The sequence below is a fragment of the Podarcis erhardii genome (assembly GCF_964252035.2).
Source record: "Podarcis erhardii genome assembly, chromosome: 17".
NCBI classification, from domain to species: Eukaryota; Metazoa; Chordata; class Lepidosauria; order Squamata; family Lacertidae; genus Podarcis; species Podarcis erhardii.
Window position 1 is genome coordinate 6,277,263 of NC_138515.1, and position 25,308 is coordinate 6,302,570.

The following is a 25,308-nucleotide window of genomic DNA, read 5'->3' on the forward strand; positions in this document are numbered from 1 at the left end:
TGTAAAAGGAAATATATATATGTGAAGAGGGAATTATAGAGGGGTGGGTGGACGGACACATGGCTATCCAAAAGGCTATGTAGTGCTTTTTAGCACTGAGTGCTCACTCCAGCAACAAAGGATCTCTTACACAGCCTACAACTGAGGATGTATGGGAGAGTAGGAATAGCAAGCAGCTCAGCAGAACAGAAGCCATCCGTGGCACTAACCACAATCCTCCCCATTTCCCCTTTGTATACACAGAAGAATAAGAGAACCACTGCATCCAAATACAAACAAGTGTTTTGCACTGGCTCAACCCTGGGAGACCTCAGCATAATAGTTGGGTCTTCAAATCTACTGCATCAGCCTCTGAAGCCAGAACTCTCCCAGAGTTTATCTGCACCTTTTATGCTGTAGCCATGTTTTCGGCACATCACAAAACAGCTCAAGGAGATGTCGTTTCATGTTACGTGTCAAGTCAAGACATTCAGATCCAGCAGAAAATCTTAAGTAACGCAGCTGAGTGTCATCAAGTCACAGAACGATGAGACATGATCTATTATAGGTGGCTGAAGCAGCTAAGGCTTCCAGCAGCTGGTGCAGTCCTCCAGAAATTTCGATTGTGTAACACTGCACCCCCCCCCCATATTTGTAAATCCAAGTAGAATACTGTTATTTTCAAACTGTCAAGAGATGATACACCAAATGAACTGAACTTGCAGGAGACCCCAAAACCAAACCAAAGCTTAGTCTACTAAAAAGCTCCCCGGAGAGGCAGCTTTCCCCTGCTCCCAAGCTCAGTATCATCCAAAGGTTGGAACCTGCTTCTCATTCCCAGGGCTCTTGTGGTGAAGCTAGAACAGCTCTCTGGGGCCCTACCTTTTGAAACACACACGGTTGCATCAGAGACTTTAAAACAAAAAAGCATTTTATTCAACAAAAATGCACAAATGCCTGCTCAAACTATAAAAACACAGGAAGCTCTTAATTCATGACCATTATCAGGCTTTTACAACAGCTATATTGTGAACAAACATCAGCTTCAAAAAACCCTATGGACAGAGAGAGAAAAACAGACACCACCCAGCAGACACGGGGGGATGTTTTGTTATCATTTATTTGTGAAGTTAAAAACGAGCGGTAAAAAGTAAAAATTGAGCATACAATTTCTTGTTTCAATCTCCTCTTGAACAGACAAAAAACACGACAGATCAGTCCCAGCAGTGGAGAAATGGAGGGCCAGGGCAGGGTTTGTCTGAAACACCAACACCTTTGTCCGAGGAATGTTCCAACTCTAACTAAAAAGCAGAGTGACTTTTCCTTGTAAAGTTTATTTTTTAAAACGAAACAGAAAGAAAAGAGGAAGTGTTACCCTGAAAACTGAGGTGTGTGTCAGGCAGGATAGGGTCTGGCGGCGGCGGTTTTAGTCGGCTATCTTCTACAGCTGCTGGCTCAACATTAGGGGTTTGGAGATCTGGATTTATTTTAAGAGAGACTTGAAGGCGGTATAGCTGAGATTCCCAAGAGAAACCCAGCAATCAGAGCAACAGGCCAGCTCCCTTCCCACCCTGTCACTTCCTGCAGCAGCCACCTCTTTCCAAAACAAAAGGTTCTCAGAGATGGGGAGGTTCACATTCAACTCACTGAGCCTGTTGAAAGGAGAAAAACATGATGGGAACCTGTTACTGAAGCTTGAAGCAGGAAGCAAGAGGGGCAACCGCAAGGATGTGTATTCCATGGACTCAGGTACAGAATTTGGCTATCTGGAACGCAGTTGCTGCCTTTTTAAAAACTTGAATTTTATTTAGTATTTGTTATACAATAGCAGAAACAAAAACACAGCACACAGAAAAGGCGACAGTATCTGCTGAATGTGTATACCCTTACCTATTTTTGGACTATTAGTAGTGCGCAACTTTTTCCTATCCCAGAGCCCTGTTCCCAGTTTTACAATCCTCTGGTCCTAATGGTAGCAGATGTTGTAACTCTGACAACCTGGAACCTAAATTAAACTTTACTGCCCTGGATGTGCTCTGTGTTCATCTCCACCCATGAACCTGCCCAGTCATACAGATGGCTGCATGCTCTGTTACTTGGTGTGCTGTGTAAAAGCTCAATACTTGATCTACTAAGACCTGTACAAACCCCACAATCAGACTTCATTTGTATAAACTCATTTGTCCAGCCACTGACAAAACTGTCTCCCTGCTTTTGGAGAAGTGCCAGTCACTAAAGGAACAGCTAGATGAAACTTATCAGGGACTCTGTGCTCTGGATTCCATAATCACGCTGCACAGAGTTTGAGGTCAAGGGGGTTGGTGAACAGAAATATTCAACAAACCAGTTCTCTTTTGCTAGTTGGGAGGATACCTGTTTGGGAACTAGTCTCCTGGAGACATGTCAGACACAAAATGAAGTGTCCTAACAAGTTCTCCTTTGGTTATAACTACAGGTTTCTAGATTTTATGGTGGCAAATGCTCCTTGCCTCTCTACCAATGACTAGTAGGAACAGAATTATCTTTATGAAGTCAACACAGCTAACTTTGCTTGACATGTAATTCAGGCTGCATGTGTTCAGCGTACAGTATGTTTTTCTCGCTCATACCAGATGGAATCAGGTGTTTCAAAGAAAGACTAAAGCGTATCATGGGCTGGAGATTGCTCAACGCTCAACTTGTAGATATGGCTCATGTTCCACATGTGTTCACTAGATTTTCTTAAATTCTCCCCAAAATGTGCATCATTTCTGTGTCCCCCCTCCTAGTCCCTTAAAGCTCAGACAGTATTTTACAACACCTTGTACTAAAAACTTAACACAATACTCACCAGGAGGCTCCTGGTCATCCGCTCCCAAACAGAGATCCTCCCCATTAGGAAAAGAGGGTTTATTTGTACATTATTTCTGTTCACCAACTTCTTGTACCTTGTTTGTTTTTTGGAACTTTGGCATTAAAAATACCCCAACTAGAGCAGCATGTAAATTATAGGTAAAGGGACCCCTGACCATTAGGTCCAGTCGTGACCGACTCTGGGGTTGTGGCGCTCATCTCGCTTTACTGGCCGAGGGAGCTGGCGTTTGTCCGCAGACAGCTTCCAGGTCATGTGGCCAGCATGACTAAGCCACTTCTGGCAAACCAGAGCAGCGCATGGAAACGCCGTTTACCTTCCCGCCGGAGCGGTACCTATTTATCTACTTGCACTTTGATGTGCTTTCAAACTGCTAGGTTGGCAGGAGCAGGGACCGAGCAACGGGAGCTCACCCCATCGCGGGGATTCGAACCGCCAACCTTCTGATCGGCAAGTCCTAGACCCTGTGGTTTAACCCACAGTGCCACCCGCGTCCCATGTAAATTATATGGGTGCCTTATTAGGTGACAATAGAGCCTGGGCTCTCAAATGGATTTGGGTTAACCTCAGATGCACCCTGATGTTGCTCGCAAGCATATAGCTTGCATGTTAGTCTTAACTTTGAGGCGGCTACATGAGAACCATCCTTTTTTTGGTGTCTGTGTTGGAGTGAACCCAGTCTGAAAGTGTTTGACTGAAGGAAGTTTTGCAGGTCTTTTGACTGAAGAAATATGGCTTAGTCTTTTGACACTGGGGTTGAAGAAATCAATGTTTGGAATAAAAAATGAAGCTAGGAAGGAAATTTACACTATTGAAGGTGGACAGATACTGCTGCTGTTAATTATGGAGCAGAAAACTCTTAGATGTGGGTGATGCTAGCACGTTTCACCTCACATATTTGAAGGCAAGGATTTTGGAGGCTTGTTCATCTGGAATACTCTAACCCCTCTTTGAACTGGCAATAATACTTCCCAAGCTGACACTGCTTCTGCTTTTGGGATGAAAAAAACAAACAAACCTGGATCTCTCACTCCAGATTTAAGAAAAACATTTGAGGCATTTCAACGTCTTCTCTGAAAAGCCTCTAGGATTAGACCTTAAAAAGGCGTGGCGGGCAGCTGGTTTGGACAGGAGGGAAGAACTGATAAACTAGCCACCCCAAACTTAAAAAAGGATTACATCTCAAAATGTCTCACAGGAGTTTGTAGAAAGTGTGTGGAGCCCAGTCTGGAGCCAGATACCTGTTCTGAAGCAGAAAGGCCACCCTGGCTGTGGTTCTGCAACTCACCTGCTGTCCCTGCTGTGTGGGTGGTGGCACTGGGCCACCAGCGCCAGGCGTCTGTCCATAGTACGCAGCTTGTTGTCTGTAGTATTCTGCCCAGGCTGCACTGTAGTCTGGTTGAGGTCCTGGCGGTGCCGTTGGCCCTGCCCCAGTAGCTACTTGAGCTGCTTCCAAAAAGAAAAGAGGGACTAACTGTGCAATCCGAGGCATGCCGGCTTAGAAGCAAGCCCCACTCGGCTCAGTGAGACTTACTCCCAGATAAATGCGTATAGGGCTGCGACCTTAAGACACTCAAGGGAGGTAACTCCAAACCCAGCCTGACAGAAGTGCTATAGGACATATCCTCCAAGGAAGCTCAGACCCTTAACTCACCTTGCTTCTTATAATACTCTTCCCAGGCTTTTGTGTAGTCCTGCTGTGGTGGAGCTCCAGGCTGCTGGGGCTGCTGGCCTGTAGGCAGTGTCAAACGACAACAGGACCCTGGTCATGCAAAGCTTTCAACTACTCAAGATCCACCTCACTTACAGGATTCAGATTCTAAAAGGTTTACAGTGACACCGACTACTAAGAGCAGTCACTAGGACCAATGAGGGAGAAGCAGTATCTTGGCTCACAACGTGCTGAACTTTAGAGGAGCATGGAGCACTTCTGAAGTACAGTGTAGAGCTTGGCACTCTCTCCAGAAGTGGGAGTATGGAGCGCATTCATAGACCCCTGACCCGTAGCAATCCCACCCCCCCAAACAGAAGAAAGTCCATTGACAAGACTCTTAAGTCAGAAGAGTGGAAGAACCCACAGCCAAACTGCCTTGTGACTCTCAGCATCTCAAAGGCTTCAGCTCTTTCTTCCCTGCAGTAGATTTAAGTGATTCAAGCTAAATACCAAGATGAAAAAATCCTCATAGGGAACCATTACAAATAACAAAGCAAACTTGCTTTGAGAAATGGTCCCCAAATGGTACTGCTGTTGATAGTGTTGCCATGCTGACTTAACCTAACCATAATTTGCCAAAAATTTATTTGTTCGTGGTCAAAAATCTCGAAATTAAGTAGCAGTTGGCAAAACTTGTACTGGCTTGAGGAATCAACCTAAGAGCGCCTTCCAATTAAGTCAGTCATTCATGCCTGGATTTGAATGGGCCATCCCTAAGGGGCACCAACCCCCATGACGTTCACAAATCAAGATGCAGAAATAGTTTAACAGGAACAGAAAACAAATGCTGAAGAATTTTGAGTCAGTATGTTATTTATTCGTCAGGGGAGACTGGAAGGAATTCAGCATAGTTTCTCAATCAAGTTGCTTTCTGCAGCCCTTGTAATACCATTAAATTACTCCTATCAAAAGAGGTTAAGGATCTGGATAGTCAATTACCTAGTTTTTTGTAATACTCCTCCCATGCTTTAGTGTAGTCTGACTGTCCGGTGGGGGGCGGTTGGGGGGGCTCTCCTTGCACTGGTGGCGCCGTGGGGGCAGGCGGTGCTCCTGGAACTGGGCCCGGGGGCTGCTGGTAGTAGTGCGAGTAATAAGCTGCCCAGGCAGCGTTGGGGTCTGCCGCCGCCGCCGCTTTACCTGGGCAGGAGACACCACAAAAAACCTGAATGCTTCCAGCCACTCTCCCTCATCCCCCTGCAAACCTTGAATGTGCAACAGTACAGTGGTACCTCGGTTGTCGAACGTAATCCGTTCCAGAAGATGTTTGACTTCTGAAACTTTCGACAACTGAGGTGCTAAGGGCAGTCTGTAAAGTCAATGGAGGGGAAAAAAAAAAAAAACATGCAGCGGAAGCTGTTTGACTTCCGAGGTGTGTTCGAAAATGGAAGCATTTACTTCCAGGTTTTTCGCGTTTGAAAACCTAAAATGTTCGGCTTCCGAGATGCTTGAAAACCGAGGTACCACTGCATTGTATGCTCCGACGATTGACTCTTGAGGGCTGGTATACAAATACTTACTTGGGTCATGAGGAGCAGGAGGCTGCCACTGTGGATAGGCATTCCCCCAGCCTTGAGGTGGGTACTGTGGAGGTGGTGGCCCCCCAGGACTGAAATAAGAGGAGGGAAAAGGTCACTGGCAATATTTACACTAAGCAACCCTCTAGACTCAGGATTCAGAAATCTGGAACCTGCTGAGCAGCAAATCAAATTGCTCCAGGAAGTTACTGGAGAATACAAAGGGTGGGATTCACCTAGTGAGTCTTGTCAGCTGAACCCCTGTTGTACGTTCAACACAGCGCAACATTGAATTCCCCCAAAAGGAACTGAACAGGGAAACTGGAGCGCCTTCATTTTTTTTACAGGTAATAAGGCAGGGAGAGGGAAGGTGTTGCTGTACTCTAATGCTCATCAGCACCAGCCAGGATGGCCAGTGATGATGCAAAATGCAAGGTGACAGGTTCCCAATCCCTGTAGCAAGACATCCCAGATCCAGCCCAATCTCCTTTATGAAATAGGTATACAAGGGAGCTGCACTGCATTAAGAGCAAATCTTATCAAGGGGCAAAGCATCACAGTGAGCACCGGCCAATGGCCAAGAGAGGGTCTATTCTAACTTCCCAAAGAAGAAGCAAGTCTTATCTGATATATTAGCTTTTGGAAGCACAAGTTTTAGTCCTGTAACAGCACCAAGCAACGACAGCAGAGCCCTCTAACTCTGCAAGTGGTTTTGTTTCTTTACCAGATTGCCCTGGTACCACTTTCTTGGTACCAGATGCCTTCTAAGTGCTGTAGTACACTGTCACATGGTTTTCCGTTTCAAGGTGAAAGATGCCAATGAGGGCAGCAGCAGCAAGGAACACGCCCCAAACCAAACCCCTCTGTGAAAAACTTATTTCTGCAAAAACTATGTGGATCCATGCCCCCTCTCTTAAGTGTTTGGTCAAGAAAGTGACAGTGTACTGCAGTGTGTCTTGAAGGTAACATTTTTTCGCCCTGTTTGCATAAACCTCGAAAAAACCCCAAATTGGGGTGGGGACTTCAGAGACATTCAGTCTCAGCTCAGCATTTCCCCCACAACTTTTGGGCACATCGCACTGGGCAGTACACAAGCGTCTCTCCAAGACAGCGAGTGTAGATTTTAATGTCTGGGAAGATTGAAAGGGGCGTCGAAGGCAAAACGGCCCGAAAGGGAGGCACACTCGAGCAGTCTTAGTACTTACTGAGGGGGGGCACTAGGTGGCCCTTGATTAAAAGGCCCTGGGTTGAAGGGGCCCATTGGAGCCGGTCCAGGAGGTCCACCAGGCCCAGGTCCTGGTCCAACTGGACAGAGGGGACCCTAAGGAAGAGATGAATAATCCCTGAAGTGGAAACTGCCACATCCAGAACACTAACATTCCCGGCTCGCTCCCATCTGGGAGGCCTGCCACAAGTGAAGGGCAGGCAAATACCTCAATCTTCTCTTCAATGAGCTGCTTGGCATGGTCAATTTGTTGAGGTGATCCCCGGATGATGAACAGTTTGAAGTTGGGGTCTCCATTGGGCGGTAGCTGCCGAGATATTTCTACAAAGGCTCCCGTCTGCTGATTGATAGCCTTTACGTTTTCTCCACCTGAAAAGAGAACGTGGTGGTAACACCTCAGGACGTGACTGGTACCTGAAGGAGCGTCTCCACCCCCATCGTTCAACCTGGACACTGAGGTCCACCTCTGAGGGCCTTCTGGCGGTTCCCTCACTGCTAGAAGTGAGGTTACAGGGAACCAGGCAGAAGGCCTTCTCGGTGGTGACTCCCGCCCTGTGGAATGCCCTCCCATCAGATGTCAAGGGAATAAACAACTATCCGACTTTTAGAAGACATCTGAAGGCAGCCCTGTTTAGTGAAAATTTTAATGTTTGATGCTGCTCAGAGTGGCTGGGGAAACCCAGCCCAATGACAGGGTATAAATATTACTCTTATTATACCACCTCACTTACCTCTGCCAATAACCAGTCCGCACTTATGAGTGGGGATAGAGAATGTCATCTCTCCTCCAGGGGGCCCCCAATTACCCTGCCCCCTGCCTCTGCCTCTGCCTCCAGGAGGCATTCCTGAGCCTGGGGGACCTGGTGGGCCACTCTGCAAGACAGAAACACAATTCATCTTCATGGGAAAAGGAAACAGGAAACATTCTGTGGTTAGTGGGTGCATCTGTAATGCTGACTCTGCAGTGGCCTCCAAACTACCGTATTTTCCGCTCTATTAAGACGCACCAGACCACAAGACGCACCTCATTTTTGGAGGAGGAAAACAAGAACAAAAATATTCTGAATCTCAGAAGCCAGAACAGCAAGAGGGATCGCTGTGCAGTGAAAGCAGCAATCCCTCTTGCTGTTCTGGCTTCTGGGATAGCTGCGCAGCCTGCATTCGCTCCATAGGACGCAAACACATTTCCCCTTACTTTTTAGGAGGGAAAAAGGGAGTCTTATAGAGCAAAAAATACGGTATATAGGGAGCCCTTGGCTGCTGCCAAAGTTCATCAGGGGTTCCTGAATGAGAAGGCCATTCATGGCACACTTCCTTGAAGGACACTTTGCCCACCATCAACAGTTTTTCGCTGCAAAGTGAAGCTACAGAGATGCATTGAATGCATTTTGGGATGCACTCGGCTTCAGTGTGGCCTGGCTACCACTGCACCTGCCACCACCAACATGCCACAGAATAATGTGTCAAACACGCTGGGGATCCTTGACAATTAAGTCAACATGAAAAGGGCTCCCCTGAAGGTTAAGCATGAAAGTCTGCTGAAGAGAAATAGCAACATCTACTTTTTCGGTGTGATTTCTACCTTGGGCTGGTAAGACAACCAGAGTCAAGTTCTCAGTGGGATGATATTGAGGAGCTCTATTAGCAAAACACGACTGAAAAGATTTTCAAACTACTTGACAAACGTATTCAAGACAACTCTTGTGTACACAAGATGAGACATGCTGGACCAAGGCTTTGAGGGTCAAGGTAACAGCATTTCATACCCGGAGACTCTGGAGAAGCTCATTGATAATCCTGGCGGCATGCTCACATCTGTCAGGGGGACCCATGATGTGGGCAATCTTCTCAGGACCTGTCCCATCATCTAAAATGCAAACCAAACAGGGAACTTCATTAGGTTTCACATTCAATTAGTTTCAGAACCAGTCCACTAGCTCATGAGCCACTTGGTGCAGCAACAGCATAAGCTCTCAAAAGAGAGAGACAAACGTCCATTTAGCTTCCTTAATACCTTCTCCCCTCTGCAGCAATATGCCACTCCAGTTCTGTGGAAGGAGAACACACACAGTTCACACAAAGAAGCCTAGAGAACCCCCACACACAAAACAGGCAACAGGAAATGGGTACTACAAGCCATGCCAAGATTTGAATACACCAAGCCCATATGGATCTTTGATTGTGTAAACCCTTAAATCTGGGATCTCTCTGGGAAAAGATTTCACTTTGTGATTTTCAAAAGTGTTTTGTAGAACATAATTACAACAGGGACAAAAACTTGTGGAGAGCAGGTAAAAGATCAGATAAATAGGTGATAAATAGTATAGGGAGAAAAGCCATAGAACATTCAATAGGCCTGATGTTTCATCAAGCTGAATGAAGACAGATCATGACAGGGAAGAGATTTAGTCTTCTGACCTTGCTTGAACTGTATCCGAACTCCAGCGTCATTTTGTATTTTCTTAATCATCTCACCACTACGCCCAATAACCACACCAACAGAATGCCTGGGCACAGGGACCTGAGCAAGCAAGAAAATGACAAGCAGAATCAAGGTCAGGTAAGAGCAGTTCAAATTTCCAAGAAATGTTAGGACTGGACAAGTGTGAGTATCAATACAGAGACAAGAGAGGGGGCGGCGGAGAGAGATGAGCACAAAATGTCATACTATAAATTATGCCCCCCCTGTCCCAACAAATCCAAGCCAATGTCCTTACATCTATTCCTCCACCAATCCTGGAACCGTATTCATTTCGGTCACCAAAGCCTCCCTGGTCCCGTTCTCGTAAGATGTCCATTACCATTTCACAGGCTTGCTGCAAAGAAGCACGAACATTAATGTTGGAATTATTTGGAAACCTCTCTCAAGAGTATTTCTCCCAAGGTAAATGTGGCACGAGAACTGCCAAGGAAGAAGTCCTTTTTTGTACTTGTGAATACCTAGATTTGAGGCTGGGCAGTTTAGTCACTATCACTGCAGCGCAGTGCAGCAAGAGCAAACTTTGGGGTAGCTAGTTAAAAGTCTCAGTTCAAGTAACCCAGTTTAAGGCTGTACTAGCAACTCAGTATAAAGGTAGCATCATACACTGATGGGAAACTACAGCAGGGATTCAAGAAGGCACATCATGTGGTATGAAGGAGAGAGGTGAATGACTTTTGCAGCAGAGTTTTGGGGATGAGTGAGGGGACCAAAGTATAACAAGGCAAGTGTAAAAGGAAGGCTGCAATAGTCATGGCAAGAAACCACCGGTGCATGAGTCTGAACTGAGAGTATGCAGCCATTTTCACAATGATGAGAGTACGGTTGGATATCTAACTATTTAAACACCACCAACATGGTCAACTGATCACTCAAACAGAAAAATGATAACTTTAACATAACATTTCATTGGGGTTTTTTTGTTACTTAAACAAAAGAGATTGTTGATCATTGTTACTAAATAGAAAAACAAGTTAATTAACTTATTGCAAAACAAGAAATTTCACCTCTTCGGCTTTTATTCAAAATGCTTACCTGTACTTTGTAAGGATCACCAATTATCCGAAGGGGCTTGTCTACATTTGTGTTTTGTGAACCGTCTTGAATTAAAATCATTTTCACTCCAGCTCGTTCCTACATTGGCAGAAAGCGAGAGGTCAAGTGGGTTACACAACCGTGCAGAATTCTTGCAAGCCCTGCCTCCTTGGACAGGACCTAAACTAAGAACAATTTGAATTTCAGGAGGCTCCAGTCCAAGAAACCATCCTTGCCCCAAGAGGCCGGAGAAACCAAGTGCTGTAAGCAAGAAAGGAGGCAAGTAAAAAGAGGGCAAGCACCAGCTCTGATGCAAGGAATTTGGCTGGGAGCACAGCATAGCCCTCACCTGCAACTGCTTAATGGTCTCCCCTCCCTTGCCAATCACCAGGCCTGCTTTCCCCGCTGGGATCATGATTTCCTGCACTGTACCATTCTGCCCATTGGCATTATCGTGGAACTGACCAGGTGGCCCACCACGTCCTCGAGACACGATATCATCAAGCATCATTTTTGCCTTCCTGCAAAGAGGTGGAATGACAAACAACATGACGGTGAGTGACAGGGCTTACAGCCTCTATTCTTTCATTATGAAGGTACTATAACATGAAATGGAACTCACAGCAGTGTTCTTTGTTCTCAAATCACCTGTAGTTCAGTGTTGCTGTTGTGCTGATTCCACAACATCACACAACAGGTAACCTAACCAGCTCAAGTTGCGAATACAAGCACTTTATATTTGCTCTGGATAGTAATGACCAATTTAATGACATTGCATTTTGTGTCTATACAATGTTATGTCATTCATAACACCAACAGGAAAAATCCTGCTTGTCTGCCAGGTACAGTGGTGCCACAACTGCAATTCTCAGTAAGTTTTTAGCCCCACCCACCAATGTCAGTCAAACCAGACATGTTCCGAGCTCAGATGCTTCCCCACATGGAACATAAAAAGCCCATCACAATGAAATGGCTTTTGTGTGCTGAGATACAAAGTCCTGCCAAGTTTTTTTTTAATTCTTGAAATTTTCTACCATGTTTTGAGACAACAAGGCAGCTTCTAGAGTAAAAATACAATAAAAACAATGAGGTAAAAGCAAATACATCTGTTAAATCAGCAAGAGAGAGGCATAAAACTGGATCAGTTTTAAAATACCCCATCACAGATGGAGGTCAAAAACAGATTAAAGGCACAGTGAAATAAAAAAGTCTTTGCTGCCCTCCTTACCTTGAGAGAAGGGGCCAATTCAACTGCTTTCAGGGGGAAGTGCCACAATTTGGGTATTGCTACTAAGAAGGCCCAATTGTTTTCCTGATTGTTATGCCCTGCTCCTCTGCCACAGTCCTTGACTATGCCACCTGGAGGCTGGATTCTTTTGGCACACCCTGTCTCTCCCCCCCACCCCTTATGTTTTTGAAATACGTAACATATTGACAAAGGACAAGAGGCTACTCACTGCACAGATTCTGGTGATCCTGTCAGAGACACACTTCGCTCTGGCATTCCTCCACTGTCTATAGGAGGAAATAAAGGCCATCAGGAGACATCTCTCCACAACAACACATTTCCTCAGAGTTTGATCCCTCCTCCAAATCATGTATCATCCACAGGGTTTGAAGGAACTGGCGTTGAAAGAGTAGGTATTTCACACACATGCACAACATTATTAAGGGCAACTTCTCTATAATGAAAATGCTGATCAGTCAACAGGTAGTACAAGGACTGAAAATGGTGAAGACACTTGTAAACCTAGCAACTGAAATGGTTCCACACTCAAACAAAGTTAACTTACCATAAGCTAGAAAATACCATTTGCCTTGTGAGAATACTGTATTCATGCCGCCTCAACAAGATTCCTCCCTCCTATTTTATAGCAGAGTGTATTAGCATATTCAGAAGACACTTTGTCTCCTGAATTACATTCTTTACCACAATTATATCCATTGAGTTACTTGCTGCCACGATTATAGGCTTCAAAAGGAACAGCCAACATCTGCAGCTCCATATGCTGGAAGTTACACCCCATGCAATTCTCACACCTACCTGGAGAGATCTGTACTTTGCATCCAGAGTCCTGCTGTATTTTGTTGATCTGTTCCCCACCTCTTCCTATGACTGCAAAGTAAGGAGAGGGGCATTAAGAAACTCAAGCCTGAGATAAAAGCAGTTGTCATTATCCTAAAAGGGAGGCTTGAAGACAACACAGGTTTCCCTCTCTCCTCTCCACAAGAGATGGAAAGGATCTTCTAGCAGTAAATACAACCCCATGAAGGGTTGTGTGCATATGTGCATTGGGGACAGTAGCTAAGAGGAGACATAATCCAATCAAGTTTCGCTGTTTATATGACATATAAGTGAAGGATGACAACTGCTCCTCCTAAACAAAGTTCACACAAACATGAAAGAAAGAACTCCAGGGTCTCATGATGCCACAAGAGGTATAATAGCCTACAAGAACTAGAGGTCAATGAGAACCTTAGCGCTCAAGTTTCAACCAATTTCTCTGCTAGCCTTCAGAGCTTGAATGCCAAGCCAATTTAAAACCAGGGCTTGTAAACAAAACTGCCTTCTGAGAAGCAATCCTTCCCTACTTAAGATAAAACTCTGCTTCAGGCAGTGTTTTGCAGCCACCATTCCTTCTGGTAAAGGCCAATGAAGGGCCTTCTACCTTAGTCAGGATCACTCACAGAAAGTTGATGAATCCAAAGCAAATGCCAAAAGCAATCCAAAAAAGGAACTCCTTTCACTGCAGCACTCCCATTCTGAGCCTCAGAAGTGTCCAGGGCAAATCTGTGTTGCTGCTCAACTCACAAAAGTCTTGCTACGCATGGAAAGTGCTCATATGACACCAGCCTCAAGTTGTCCTCGGCAACCAGCTCCTACCAATTTAATTAAACTGAAGGCTTGCCAGAGCACTTTATTGAGCAGAACACCCACCCCACATCTTTGGAGCTACGTACCATACACAGCTTGAAGCACACAGGGTCAACTCAAACACTTGACATCTCTCAGGAAAGACACACAGAAGGGTCACAAAACAAACCAGCCTACCTGAGCCTTCCCTGTGGAAAGCTCAGCCAACAGGCATTGAAAAATCAAGAAGGCACTGGTTAGTAAAGGTAAAGTGACAGTCTTTCAACTACGGCAACAGCAGATTTCTGCCCTCTCTGTCTAATACTCACTGAGTCCCACCATGCCATCAGGTACTCTGTACTCTTCAGTCACTGTAGACCTGCAAGGGAAAGTTTGGCAGCTTAAAGTAAGGAGTGGGAGGGTTACAGAAATGGAGCTGGTGTTTACCAGCATCCATCAAGAAGCAAAAACGGAGAGCTTTCCTCCTCCTCCTGGGAGGGCAGACAGGAAGGTGGCTGAGCAATTAGGCACCGCTCTGAGGAAATCACCATGCACCCGTGCAAAATGCACCCATGCAACCTGGCAGAACCTGCTGCAAACTAAGTAGCCCAGCATCTGCCCACAAGGCTCAGACACAGGCTTCACAAACTATAGCTACAAAACCAGAAGCTACACAAGAATGTGAGTATCTAAGAAATGGCCAACCAGCACAACCTTTCACTACCTACCAAGGCACGCAAGTGCTTGGGAGTGACTGGTCTTTTAGTGGGACATCCCTCACAAATCTGGATGCCAACCTCACCCAACAAAAGCAGCCTTTTCTCTTTGGGGGTACTGAAATGCTGCCCCCTTGCAGTCAACCTGAACTCACAAGCTGAATACTTTTAGCATTGATTTAACCTTTCCAGCTCAAGCCTATGTGGGGAGAAAAAAAAGAGGCACAAAGCTAATTTACCTGGGAGGAGGATGGATCGGTCCAAGCTGAGGGGGTGGTGGCATGGCTGGAAAGCAAAGCAAGGGTATGGTTATGAATCCACATTCTTGAAGGTAAACTATAAACCAGTCACTGGGTTTCCCAGTCTGCTGCTGCGGCTGTTTTTTAAAAGGTCCTGTTTTTAAAATGCAAAGCTGACCTTCCTAATCCCATAGAACTCTCCCCACCAAAAGAGTTAGCTTACATGTCCTCCCACTTTTCAGTATCAATATGAAAATAAATATGAACAGAATTTCCGCATAGTTAACACACATTATTCTACAAGTCTTTAATAATAAAGTATACTTACGTTCTGGCTGGGGAGCCATTTTCTTGCTCTCTGGCTGGTCTGTCAAAATAAAAATAAATAGTCACCTCTTTCAAAAATTAAAAGACCGTCTCTCCTCTCTTCAGGCTTTCAAAACTAACAGTCAAGATTGCAGCTACATGGAAGGAATATTATGGAAACTTCACGAGCTCTGATAACTATATCAACAACACATTCATATTCAGGCATACTAACACAACTGCATGACCTTTAGCAAGGTGTGTGTGTGTGTGTACACTTCACACTCCTAAGAATCCAGAGTTCTACATGAAGTATTGCGAGTTTAATTTACTGTGTCCCACTAGGGTCAGTCTCACATACCTCCATCCTCCAGTTGTCTCTTCTGACCACCAAATCCAAAGTCAGGTGTAGTGTTGTTCACTGTTGTGGCTGTGTCCCCCCCAATTTTAGCTGCTATCTGAAAGTAGAATAGACACTAGTTAGCCTTCCCTAAATCTTATCAAAAGAACCAAGAGCAAGTTGTTTAATACACAATCATTTCAAAAACCCAGGAACATCAAGTCATTAAGTATACATTGCAACACATGGCACATGACTGTGCTTTTCCTAAGCCCAAAGTGGTCTATATATATAAAAATGGCAAGCCATTAAATCTCACCATGGTAATTCATTCACTAGTTACCTCCTATTTAGACTACTGTCATGCTCTCAGTGTGTTGTTGCTTTTAATAAGTGTTCTGAAAATTAAACTGGCAGCAGCATTTTTCACTGGTTGATGGACTGGCAGTAAGACAATTGATGAATGTTACTCTAATTTTGTGTGATCTGATTGCTTGTTCTGGGCTTAACATAAAAGTACTGATTTTAACCTTTAAGACCTAAATCATTTGTGAATGGGGTATCTCAAAGACAGCATTCTTTTGTATGTGACCCACATGATGCCGTTCAACACATGAAGTCTTACCCTGGGTGCCATTCAGCAGGCACTCACAAGGAGTGCAGCTTTCTCAGTGGTGACATTGACTAAACAAGTTATTATCTCTAAGATCTGGCTCTGACACACCATTCTGCTAGGTGCCTGGCTAGAAGTTGACTTTCAGCTGGCTTTTGTGTAACTTTGACTTTCTCATCAGAACAGTAGCACTTTTGCTTATGATAAAATGACAACATGATCACCTTGGTATTTTCTTCTCATGCCTTCCTTGGCACACAGGAGTTTTAAAAGCCCTCTTAAAGCACAGGATAGTCTTGTACCACAGTGGTACCTCGGAACTCGAACGGTTCTGTTCTCGAATGTTTTGGCTCCCAAATGCCGAAAACCTGGAATTGCTCCAGTTTTTTAACGTTCCTCAGAATATTGCTTCCACTGTGCAAAAACCTATCTGTTGGCCAATCGGAAGCCATGCCTCGGAACTCGAACGTTTCAGAAGACGAATGGTCTTCCGGAACGGATTATGTTCGAGTTCTGAGGTAAAACTGTATCTTGTAATGATGTAGCTGCCTATCGTAACTCTTTGCAAAAAATGTGGTTAACAACATTTAAATTCTAAGTATTTCCACATTTATATTTTCTTTCAAGAATAATTTTTACATACAACTTAAAAGCCAACTTCGTTATAGCAACTCTACTTAGTATTTTGCCCCATCACAAAGTTATCTTGCTATGTTTTACATCAATGAAACAAAAGTAGCTTTCAGATTTTCAGCTTGCTGAATATGTAACTTCCAAAGAAAAGCATCGTTTTTAGCCATCAGATACCACTCTACTTCTGCACCACAAAACATATCAGTAATACTCAAATGAAGGAACCAACAGCTTGTCCCCAATGAGTCCCAATTCCTTCTAGAACTTGACCTTCACACCAGCTCACTGTAAAGCCTAAAGTTGCACTGATTCCCTGCCAGGAATGGCTTCCGTTCCTCTTTAGAACTCCCAATACTTTTAACAATAAGAGAGAATTATGGCAGGGCAGGTTTTCCATACTTGCAGTACTGTGACCCCTCTACATCTCCTAAAATTCACACCTTTGCACAACCCTTAAACGTACAGAAGCCCAAAGGTTGGCCACACCTGTTCTTCAGTATGGCCAAATATGCATGCCTTTAGCTCTCTGAACCAGCCTCTCCTGAAAGTTCCTAAGTAAGGCCTATAGAAATGGAAATTCAGTGATGGGGATGCCAATACTAGTCCTCTCTAGATGCTACACATAGAATTAGTTGGTATGCTTATATCAAATAAAGAGGCACAGACTCTGCACCCAGGGCTATAATGTAGGTAACAGACAAGAATTGAGGGGAAAATATTGAGGGAAGACAGGTGGATGCCTGATGGTAAAGAGTTCTCATGGCAGAGATTGGCAACATAGATTGGGTTTATGGAGGATGAATACGAGAGCAGAAAGGGGATAACAAGGGCCATGGAGAGGGAGAAGAGTTAACGTATTAAATAAGAGCAAGTGGATGGAAAGCATTTGAAGGTCAAGAGAAGTTTAAACAGAATAGGACCAATCAGGAGGACATGACTAATACAATCATGGCACCAAACAGGTTTCAGAGAAGGGGCAGGTGCATATTTATATACCCAACAACCAAACAAGATTGGTACCATGATTGTTAGCTTTTTATCAGAATAAAAATCATTCCAGTGAGTGACTTTAATGCACAACGGATTTCCAAGTTAGAGAAGTCCCAAAATCACTAAGTCCTCAAATATTTTGCCAAATCTCTCTGAACAGACCTTAGAAAAGTTGAGTTCAGTTGAGCTTTGGTGGTGGTTGAACCCCAAATTATAAGTCTACACCATTGATTTTAAGCCACACTTGAGGACTGATTGATTTTTTTTGTATTCAAACATTGTAAAGCATTGTTATGTAGTATCAGAAAGTTGTAAAACAGGAATGAAGACTTTTTCAGATTTCTCATCACTTCTCATTAGTTACTCAATGGAAATAAAAAAGGAAGTAGAGGATCTGGAAATTAGGTGAATATTTGAGAAGAAAGCAGATTGAGGATCATATCGAATGAAGTCATGTGTTGCATGTTTTTATAAGAGCCCGCTGGATCAGGCCAATGACCCATCTAGTCCAGCATCCTGTTCTCACAGCAGTCAACCAAATGTCTGTAGGAAATCTGTAAGCAGGACCTGAGCACCAAAGCACTTCCCTTCCTGTGGTTGCTAGCATGCTAGCAACTGGTAAAGTCTTCCCTTTAGCACAAGGATTTCTACCCGCACAGCAGGACTTCATCCCCCTCTCATCCACCCCTCCATATCTGCTCCAGAAGGTTAGAGGAATCCTCAGAACACTTGGGGATGGGGGGGAGGGGAAGTCATCTAAATGCGCAGGTTGAAATCCTTGCACTTAACAAGATGAGTTTGCTGGATACAAACCACAGATCTCAAGAAGATCTGCAAGTGTGTTTTCATTTAAAATGGAAATCCAGAGATTAAGAGGTCACTACTTGGAAAATGAAATGAAGAAGCTCTGAGGATAACTTGAGCTGCTTCCATTTTGGCTGGGGGTACTGCAAATGTATTTTTGCGTACCTCAATTTTAGTATTACTTCTGCTATTTTTTAGGGCTTGGCTAATTTATCTCTATACACTTTCAGCAGATGTTTTGAGCTTCTAGCTTATTATTTAATGTTCAACATGCTACTGAAATGAAGTATTACTGAAACAGTTGTTTACATTTTGTATGTGAAAAAACAACACAGAAATCAAACCATGACTATGGGTGGCAGTAAGGCCTTGTATTTGAGGGAGATGTTATTAAAAGCAGCTGAAGTTGCAATTTTACACACGTTTACTTGGGCACAAGCCTCATTGAACAAGTGGACAAAAAGTGTGGAAGGACATGCTAGATGTTACATGATCTTTGTTTTTAGTTTATCAAGAGACATAGGACTAATCAGTGGCTAATATACCGTATTTTTCGCTCTATAGGGCATACATTTTCCCCTTCAAAAATGAAGGAGAAATGTGTGTGCGTCCTATGGAGCGAAGACGCCATAGCCCCGCGACCCTTTCCCGGCTGGAGAGGTGACGCGCGGGTATGGCAGGAGCCTCTTTTGCCGCGCGCCACCTCTCCAGCTGGGAGAGCGCGCACGGGGCTAAGGAGGCCCCGCTTACCCTCTCCCAGCTGGAGAGGTGACGCGCGACTATGGCAACAGCCTCTCCGCTGCTCCCCGACCTGCTCTTTGGGGCTGGTGGCGGGCTTCCCCCCACCAGCCTCAAAGAGCAAGTCAAAAGGAACCTGAAGCCTGGAGAGCGAGAGGGGTCGGTGCGCACCGACCCCTCTCGCTCTCCAGGCTTCCAAGGTAGCCGCCTTAAGGCGACTGAACGCACTTAGAGGGGGAAAACAAGAGGGGGAAAATTCTCCCCCTCTCTGCACAGTGCCTCCTGCCACTTCGCTGAAGGGGCGCTGGGCAGAGAGGGGGAGAATTTTTTTTCTTGTTCTCCCCCCTCTAAAACAAGGTGCATTCTATTGTCCGGTGCATCCTATGGTGCGAAAAATACGGTAGGCTTATTAGCTGACTTTATGAACAGTGGTTCAAGAAGTATTGGGTTTAATTTTGCTTTAAAGGAAAGTATAGGTAGATAATATTTATTAGAGAAAACATAAGGTAATCAATTATAAAGAAAAATGACTACAAAAGACTTTATTTCTTAAGGGTGCTTATTTCTTATGTCTTCAGCTTCTGAAGATGTGGAATGGAAGGGTTCCTTTTTATAAATAATTTAACAGACAGTATTAAAGTCTTCAGTGCAACAACATGCTGGTAGAAGAATGTCTAGAACAACAAGTCTTTGAGGAATGACCATTCAGTAAAAATAAAGGTTTACTATCTAGAATGTATGCAATAAAGCTATAATAATAAATTAGGAGACAGATAGACAAAGTAATAATTTCAACAGAAACCTGGGGCTTAAAATTGCAAGGAGGACCAGGAAACTGTTTTTAGCCCAATATAATTGGTCTAAAGTGGAAGGGAACACTACTGATTTGAAATATAAAAACTATTTTAATTTTGTAAAAAGTGCTTGAATTGCAGAAAGAACCTGTAAGTTTTGACTGCAGGTGTCAATTGTGAAAATGAACAAGCATAGAACTTGTCATTTTCATAAAGATAAAGAAAAACCAAGAAAAAGTGTATGAATAAAATATAAGAAATAACAAGTGAAGGAGAGATTTTGCCGTATCAAAAATGGTCAGTTTTATTGACATTACAAAGGTAAGTGTCACAAATTTTAGAACTTGGTGAATGACCTGATTTGGACAATCACTTAAAACAATTTTACCTTGCCCTCTATTGCACTCCAGTTTCACAGTGAAGATCTTGTTTTGTATTAGGCAAGAACCAGGGAATTCTAGTGCTGGTTAACAAACCAGAAAAATAAGCAAGAATCACAGGAGTGCTGGGTTTGGATGGCTATTCGAGGTTTAGCAGGATTGTCTTAACCAGCTGAATCTATGGGAAGGAGGAATGTCAAACCCTTTAAGTTCATGTTTCGTTTAGGAGAACAGAGAATTTCCCAAGAAAAATAGATCATAAAAAGCAGAATGCTTAAAAATTGCTTTAAAAATATGTTCAATAGTCAAATCTATGACACACAGCTCTACTTCTCATTTACATCTGCAGCTGTGGCAGTGGATGTGCTGGACAGTTATCTAGCCTCAGTAATGGGCTGGATGAGGGCCAACAAACTGGAGTTCAGTCCAGGTAAGGCTGAGGCACTGTTAGTGGGTGGTTCCCTAGAACAGATGGCTGGGAGGTGGCCTGCTCTTGATGGGGTTACGCTCCCTCTGAAGGACCTGGTATGTAGCTTGGGGGTACTTCTGGATCCATTGCTGTTGCTTGAGGCTCAGGTGGTCTTTGTGGCATGGAGTTCCTTCCATCAGCTCTGGCTGTGCCCAGCTGTTGCCCCGATATGGACACTATGTTCTGGTAACCTCTAAGGCTGGGCGATATGTGGCTTTCAACCAGCTAAACATCACTATATACTGATGTATCACTCTATATGAATTAAGGGTGGAGCTATGTAGAGGCATTGGCTGGCTTCATGGTTTTTCCCACATTGTGATTTTTGCACAGCACAGCACAGCGCGCACACACGCAATTCATGATATATTGCAAGGTCAAAAATTATGAAAGTGATATCATGATATACCGGTAGATTTCAAACTGGCTTCAGACACTATATCAATATATTGCCCAGCCCTAGCAACCTCTAAGGGACGCAGGTGATGCTGTGGTCTAAGCCACTGAGCCTAGGGCTTGCTGATTGGAAGGTTGGCAGTTCAAATCCCCGTGACGGGGTGAGCTCCCGTTGCTTGGTCCCAGCTCCTGCCAACCTAGCAGTTTGAAAGTACGTCAAAGTGCTGCAAGTAGATACATAGGTACTGCTCCGGCGGGAAAGTAAATGGTGTTTCCGTGCGCTGCTCTGGTTTCACCAGAAGCGGCTTAGTCTTGCTGTCCACATGACCCAGAAAAACTGTCTGCGGACAAACGCTGGCTCCCTCAGCCAGTAAAGCAAGACGAGAGCCGCAACCCAAGAGTCATTCACGACTGCACTTAACTATCAGCGGTCCTTTACCTTTTTAGTAACCTCTAGGTTAGATTACTGCAACACATTGTACAAGGGTCTGCCTCTGAAGAGGTTCAGAAACTTCAGGTGTTGCAGAATTCAGCAGCAAGGTTGCTCACCGAGGCAAGACAGTTTAAACATATAACACCAATCCCGGCTTGACTGCACTGGCTACCAATTAATTTCCAGGTCCAGTTCAAAATGTTGGTTTTGATGTATAGTCCTAAATGGCTCAGGACCACACTATCTCAAGGACTGCCTCTCCGCATATGCATAGACCTGGACCCTGCAATCCTCACCTGAGTCCCTTCTTCATGTGCTTCCTCCATTAGAAGTCCAGAGGACAGCAGCACAAGAGCAGCCCTTTTCTGCAGTGGCTCCCCATGTGTGGAATGCTCCCAGGGATTACAGTGGTGCCCCGCAAGACGAACGCCTCACAAGATGGAAAACCCGCTAGACGAAAGGGTTTTCCATTTTGGAGGCGCTTCGCAAAACGAATTTCCCTATGGGCTTGCTTCGCAAGACGAAAATGTTTTGCGAGTTCCTGCAGGGTTTTTTCCCTTTCCCCCCCTTTTCCTAAGCCCTAAGCCGCTTATCAGCTGATCCGCTAAAAGCCGCTAAACCGCTAATCTGTCAATGGGCTTGCTTCAGAAGACGAAAAAACCGCTATACGAAGAGCCTCACGGAACGGATTAATTTCGTCTTGCGAGGCACCACTGTATTACATATAGTTAGGCACCAGGCGAAAACATTCCTCTTCACCCAGGCCTTGGGCAGATTAAATAATCTATGGCCTTTTAAACTTGGGCAGGGAGAATGGTTTGTTGTTTTGTTATTATGTTACATGTTTCTGTGTTTTTATACTGTAAACTGTCCTGTGATCCTCAGATGAAGGGCAGTACAGAAATCCTACTTTTAGACAAACTTCCCCCGCCCCCTTGTCATGGACAAGTGCAACAAATTTGATGAACAAAACTATTTCAGGCCTTTTCCACTCTGTAATGTGTTCCAACAGTGACAAATAAATAATTCATGGCATGAAAATCATACCAGGGCCTAATCAGTTTTCAACTTTTCTTCTTGAATACTTTGATTTCTAAGAAAACACTGCTGAAATGTAGAGCAGCTCACTAGCTAATGATGATAACACTCTATGACGGAATGCTTAAAAGAAATGGCGCCATTATATTTCAGGTAGCTGATTTTTCATTTAGCTTTTAAAACTGAATGGCGTTTTCTCATACCAAAGAAAGTTTCAGGATCGAAACAAAAGAAACCCAAATTTCCTATTTACATAGCCCTCCCCTACAGGATGTTTCTAAAAGGAAATCTCTCTCCTACAGCCTGCTTACAAGTCATTTCAGAAGAATAAATCAAATTCTGTGTGCAGCAACCTCAGCTTTGCTTAGCAGTTTCATATCTCCAGACTGCATGAATGATGAACAAAACAAAACAAAATCTCATAGGGAAACCAGATATTAGAAAAGGGGACTGAGTTCAAATCCTATACAGCCATGAGGCTCCCCAGATAAGTAGGGTAACCTTCCCCCGCAGGACTTTAATGATAATGAGATATTCCCAACACCCAAGCAACTTGGAAGATAGTAAAGTGATAAAAAGTATGGACAAATAGCTAAACTATCCATCCTGAACAACCTTTTACCCTACTTACCAAACTTTATTCATAAGACAAGATGCACATAAACTATCTCAGAAACACTCCCCTCCGAACTGGAAACCTTCATCCGAAATCTAAACCCAAACAGGGACTAGTTCCTGGTAGACAGTGACATTGTATTGAGAGTGGAGCCTGGCTTTAAATTAAGCCTTAACTATTTGTAAATACATATCAGCAAGCTCTATCCTTATTCAACCTTACTACTCTGTCTTCCACAGAGCATCAAGTTTTCATTTCATTTTCATACTGCTTTCAAGCACCCACAAACTACCTGTATGCAGAAAATATGAACATTACAGAAGGAAATATGGTACAGCCCTTTCCATAGTTTTCTGGGACCAGAAAAGTTTTTAACATGAATTAAATATGACTGCATCATAGAATCAGAATTGTAGTAATTTCTATTTTATTATTTCTTGAATTTACCGGTATATGCCGCCCTACACCCACAGGTCTCAGGACGGTTCACAGGATAGAATCATAATATAAAACTACAAAGTACTTAATCAAAATAAACAACAACCCAATAACTCAACCCCCCCAAAAAAACATATTTTTAAAGGGCCCAAGAATCTCAACTAGATCATACATGCCAGGTGGCCACCCAACCTCTCCTTAGCTCAAGAAGCCCATCATCTCAAAACACGCCTCAAACAGCTCGTCTGAAATCTCAATCAAGGTCCATGCGTGCTACAGTAACAATGCAACCTGAGCGCGCCTTAGAGAAGAGGGAACCATCTCCACGCGTCCTGCACGTGCCAGAGAGAACTGTGCAGCTACCTTTCTGCGTGCAGGGACTGACCCCCCCCCCACTCCTCGCGCGCGCTTTTAACCTGAAGTGGTACAGCCGAGAGAGCTCCGTTGCCTCAGGACTGTCCTTCCTCAAGCCCCGCTGCATGTGGAGAGCCGCTCTCCAGCATCGCCATCCCCGTGAGGGTAGGGAGGGAGGCGAGAGATGCCCCGCTGCTGCCCGCTCCCTCGCCGCCGGGCCGCCCTCCCCCGTCCGCCTCAGCTCCCTCACCTGCCGGGCGCGCTGGACCGCGTCGGCGAAGGCGTCCTTGCGGATCCCGCCAGGTCCGGGACCCGCCGCTCCACCGGCCTGGCCGGCCCCGCCGGCGCCCCCTTGGTTGGGCGGCCCGGCTCCCCCACCGGCGCCCGGCGGCCCAGCTGAGGGCGGCGGCGGCCCGCCGGCGTTATAGTCCGACATGGCGGCGGAGACGGAGCGGGGCACCGAAGGCTCAAGACGGGAAGCAGGCCGAGCACTCTGCCCGTCTCCCTCACCACACACTCACAGACACACGTCCGCGCTGCACGCTGGGAACGCGAGGCGGGACTACAACCCGTTGCCCTCCGACCTCTCCTCGGAGGACCAATCGCTTAGGGGCTCCAGGTGACTGGCATGACAAAGGGCCAGTGGGTACAAAAGGAAACAGGCGGCCTCAACGCCCGGCCAATGAAAAGCTAAGAAGAGGCGGGCTCTGCAGCTTGAGTGCCAGGGTGCTCCTCGAATGGCAAGCGAGGGGAGGAGCGTGATATGTGGTTTGCGACCTATTAGAGAATGGCAGGGGCGGGGTGAGAAGCCGTCCTTGGACCAATCAGGGAGGCAAGGTCGCTAAACCTCAAGCCCCTCCATTGGAGAAACGGAGAGTACGTCATGTGGCAGAATGCGCTGGTTTCAGCCAAAGCGACAACCGGGTTCTGCCTCAGAGGCTGGGGGTTGAATCCCCTCACCGTTTGGGAGGGCGGGGCTAACGTGGGGTTACGTCATTTCTTAAGGGGCCCTTTAATAATAACAATAATAATAACGGGGGGGGGGGAGAATTATCGCGTTCGACGTGCGCGTCACCGCCGGCCCGCCAAAAATCAGCAGGGACAAAAATTTCTGACGTAGGCCCTTGCACGGGGAGGCAGGGGGGCAACCCACTTCTGCTTCTTTCCCGCCCCCTTGGAGGCGATTGGTCGGAGAGCTGCAGTAAGGCGGAAGTGCAGCATGATCGACGCGAGGCCGGACCAATGAGGCGGGACGCAGCTAGCCGGTCTCTTCCCTCGGGGTTGCCATAACAATGACAGGAGCGATTGCCGGAAGGGGCGGGGCACTGGCCAACGTCCCTCAGGCTGGAGGCGCCGGGCG

General features: G+C 45.2%; 1 protein-coding gene across 2 annotated transcripts; it reads right to left on the reverse strand.

The window, feature by feature from the left end:
- Positions 1-892: 892 nt before the first annotated feature.
- On the reverse strand, positions 893-24,477 carry KHSRP (KH-type splicing regulatory protein). 2 transcript variants are annotated; one of them, XM_081845107.1, is made up of 20 exons: positions 24,199-24,477; positions 15,274-15,370; positions 14,935-14,973; positions 14,607-14,652; positions 13,981-14,030; positions 12,842-12,913; positions 12,255-12,312; positions 11,147-11,318; positions 10,798-10,896; positions 10,001-10,099; positions 9,702-9,804; positions 9,050-9,150; positions 8,015-8,156; positions 7,492-7,652; positions 7,264-7,379; positions 6,062-6,150; positions 5,484-5,681; positions 4,485-4,562; positions 4,119-4,279; positions 893-1,631 (listed from the first exon to the last, which is right to left on the reverse strand). In XM_081845107.1, exons 1-20 carry the CDS (start codon positions 24,382-24,384, stop codon positions 1,623-1,625), a joined length of 2,076 nt encoding a protein of 691 aa, XP_081701233.1. In that variant the 5' UTR covers positions 24,385-24,477; the 3' UTR covers positions 893-1,622. The 2 variants fall into 2 exon arrangements, with proteins under 2 accessions (XP_081701233.1, XP_081701234.1); XM_081845108.1 differs by having other exon boundaries at positions 4,119-4,276; positions 24,199-24,475.
- Positions 24,478-25,308: the final 831 nt, after the last annotated feature.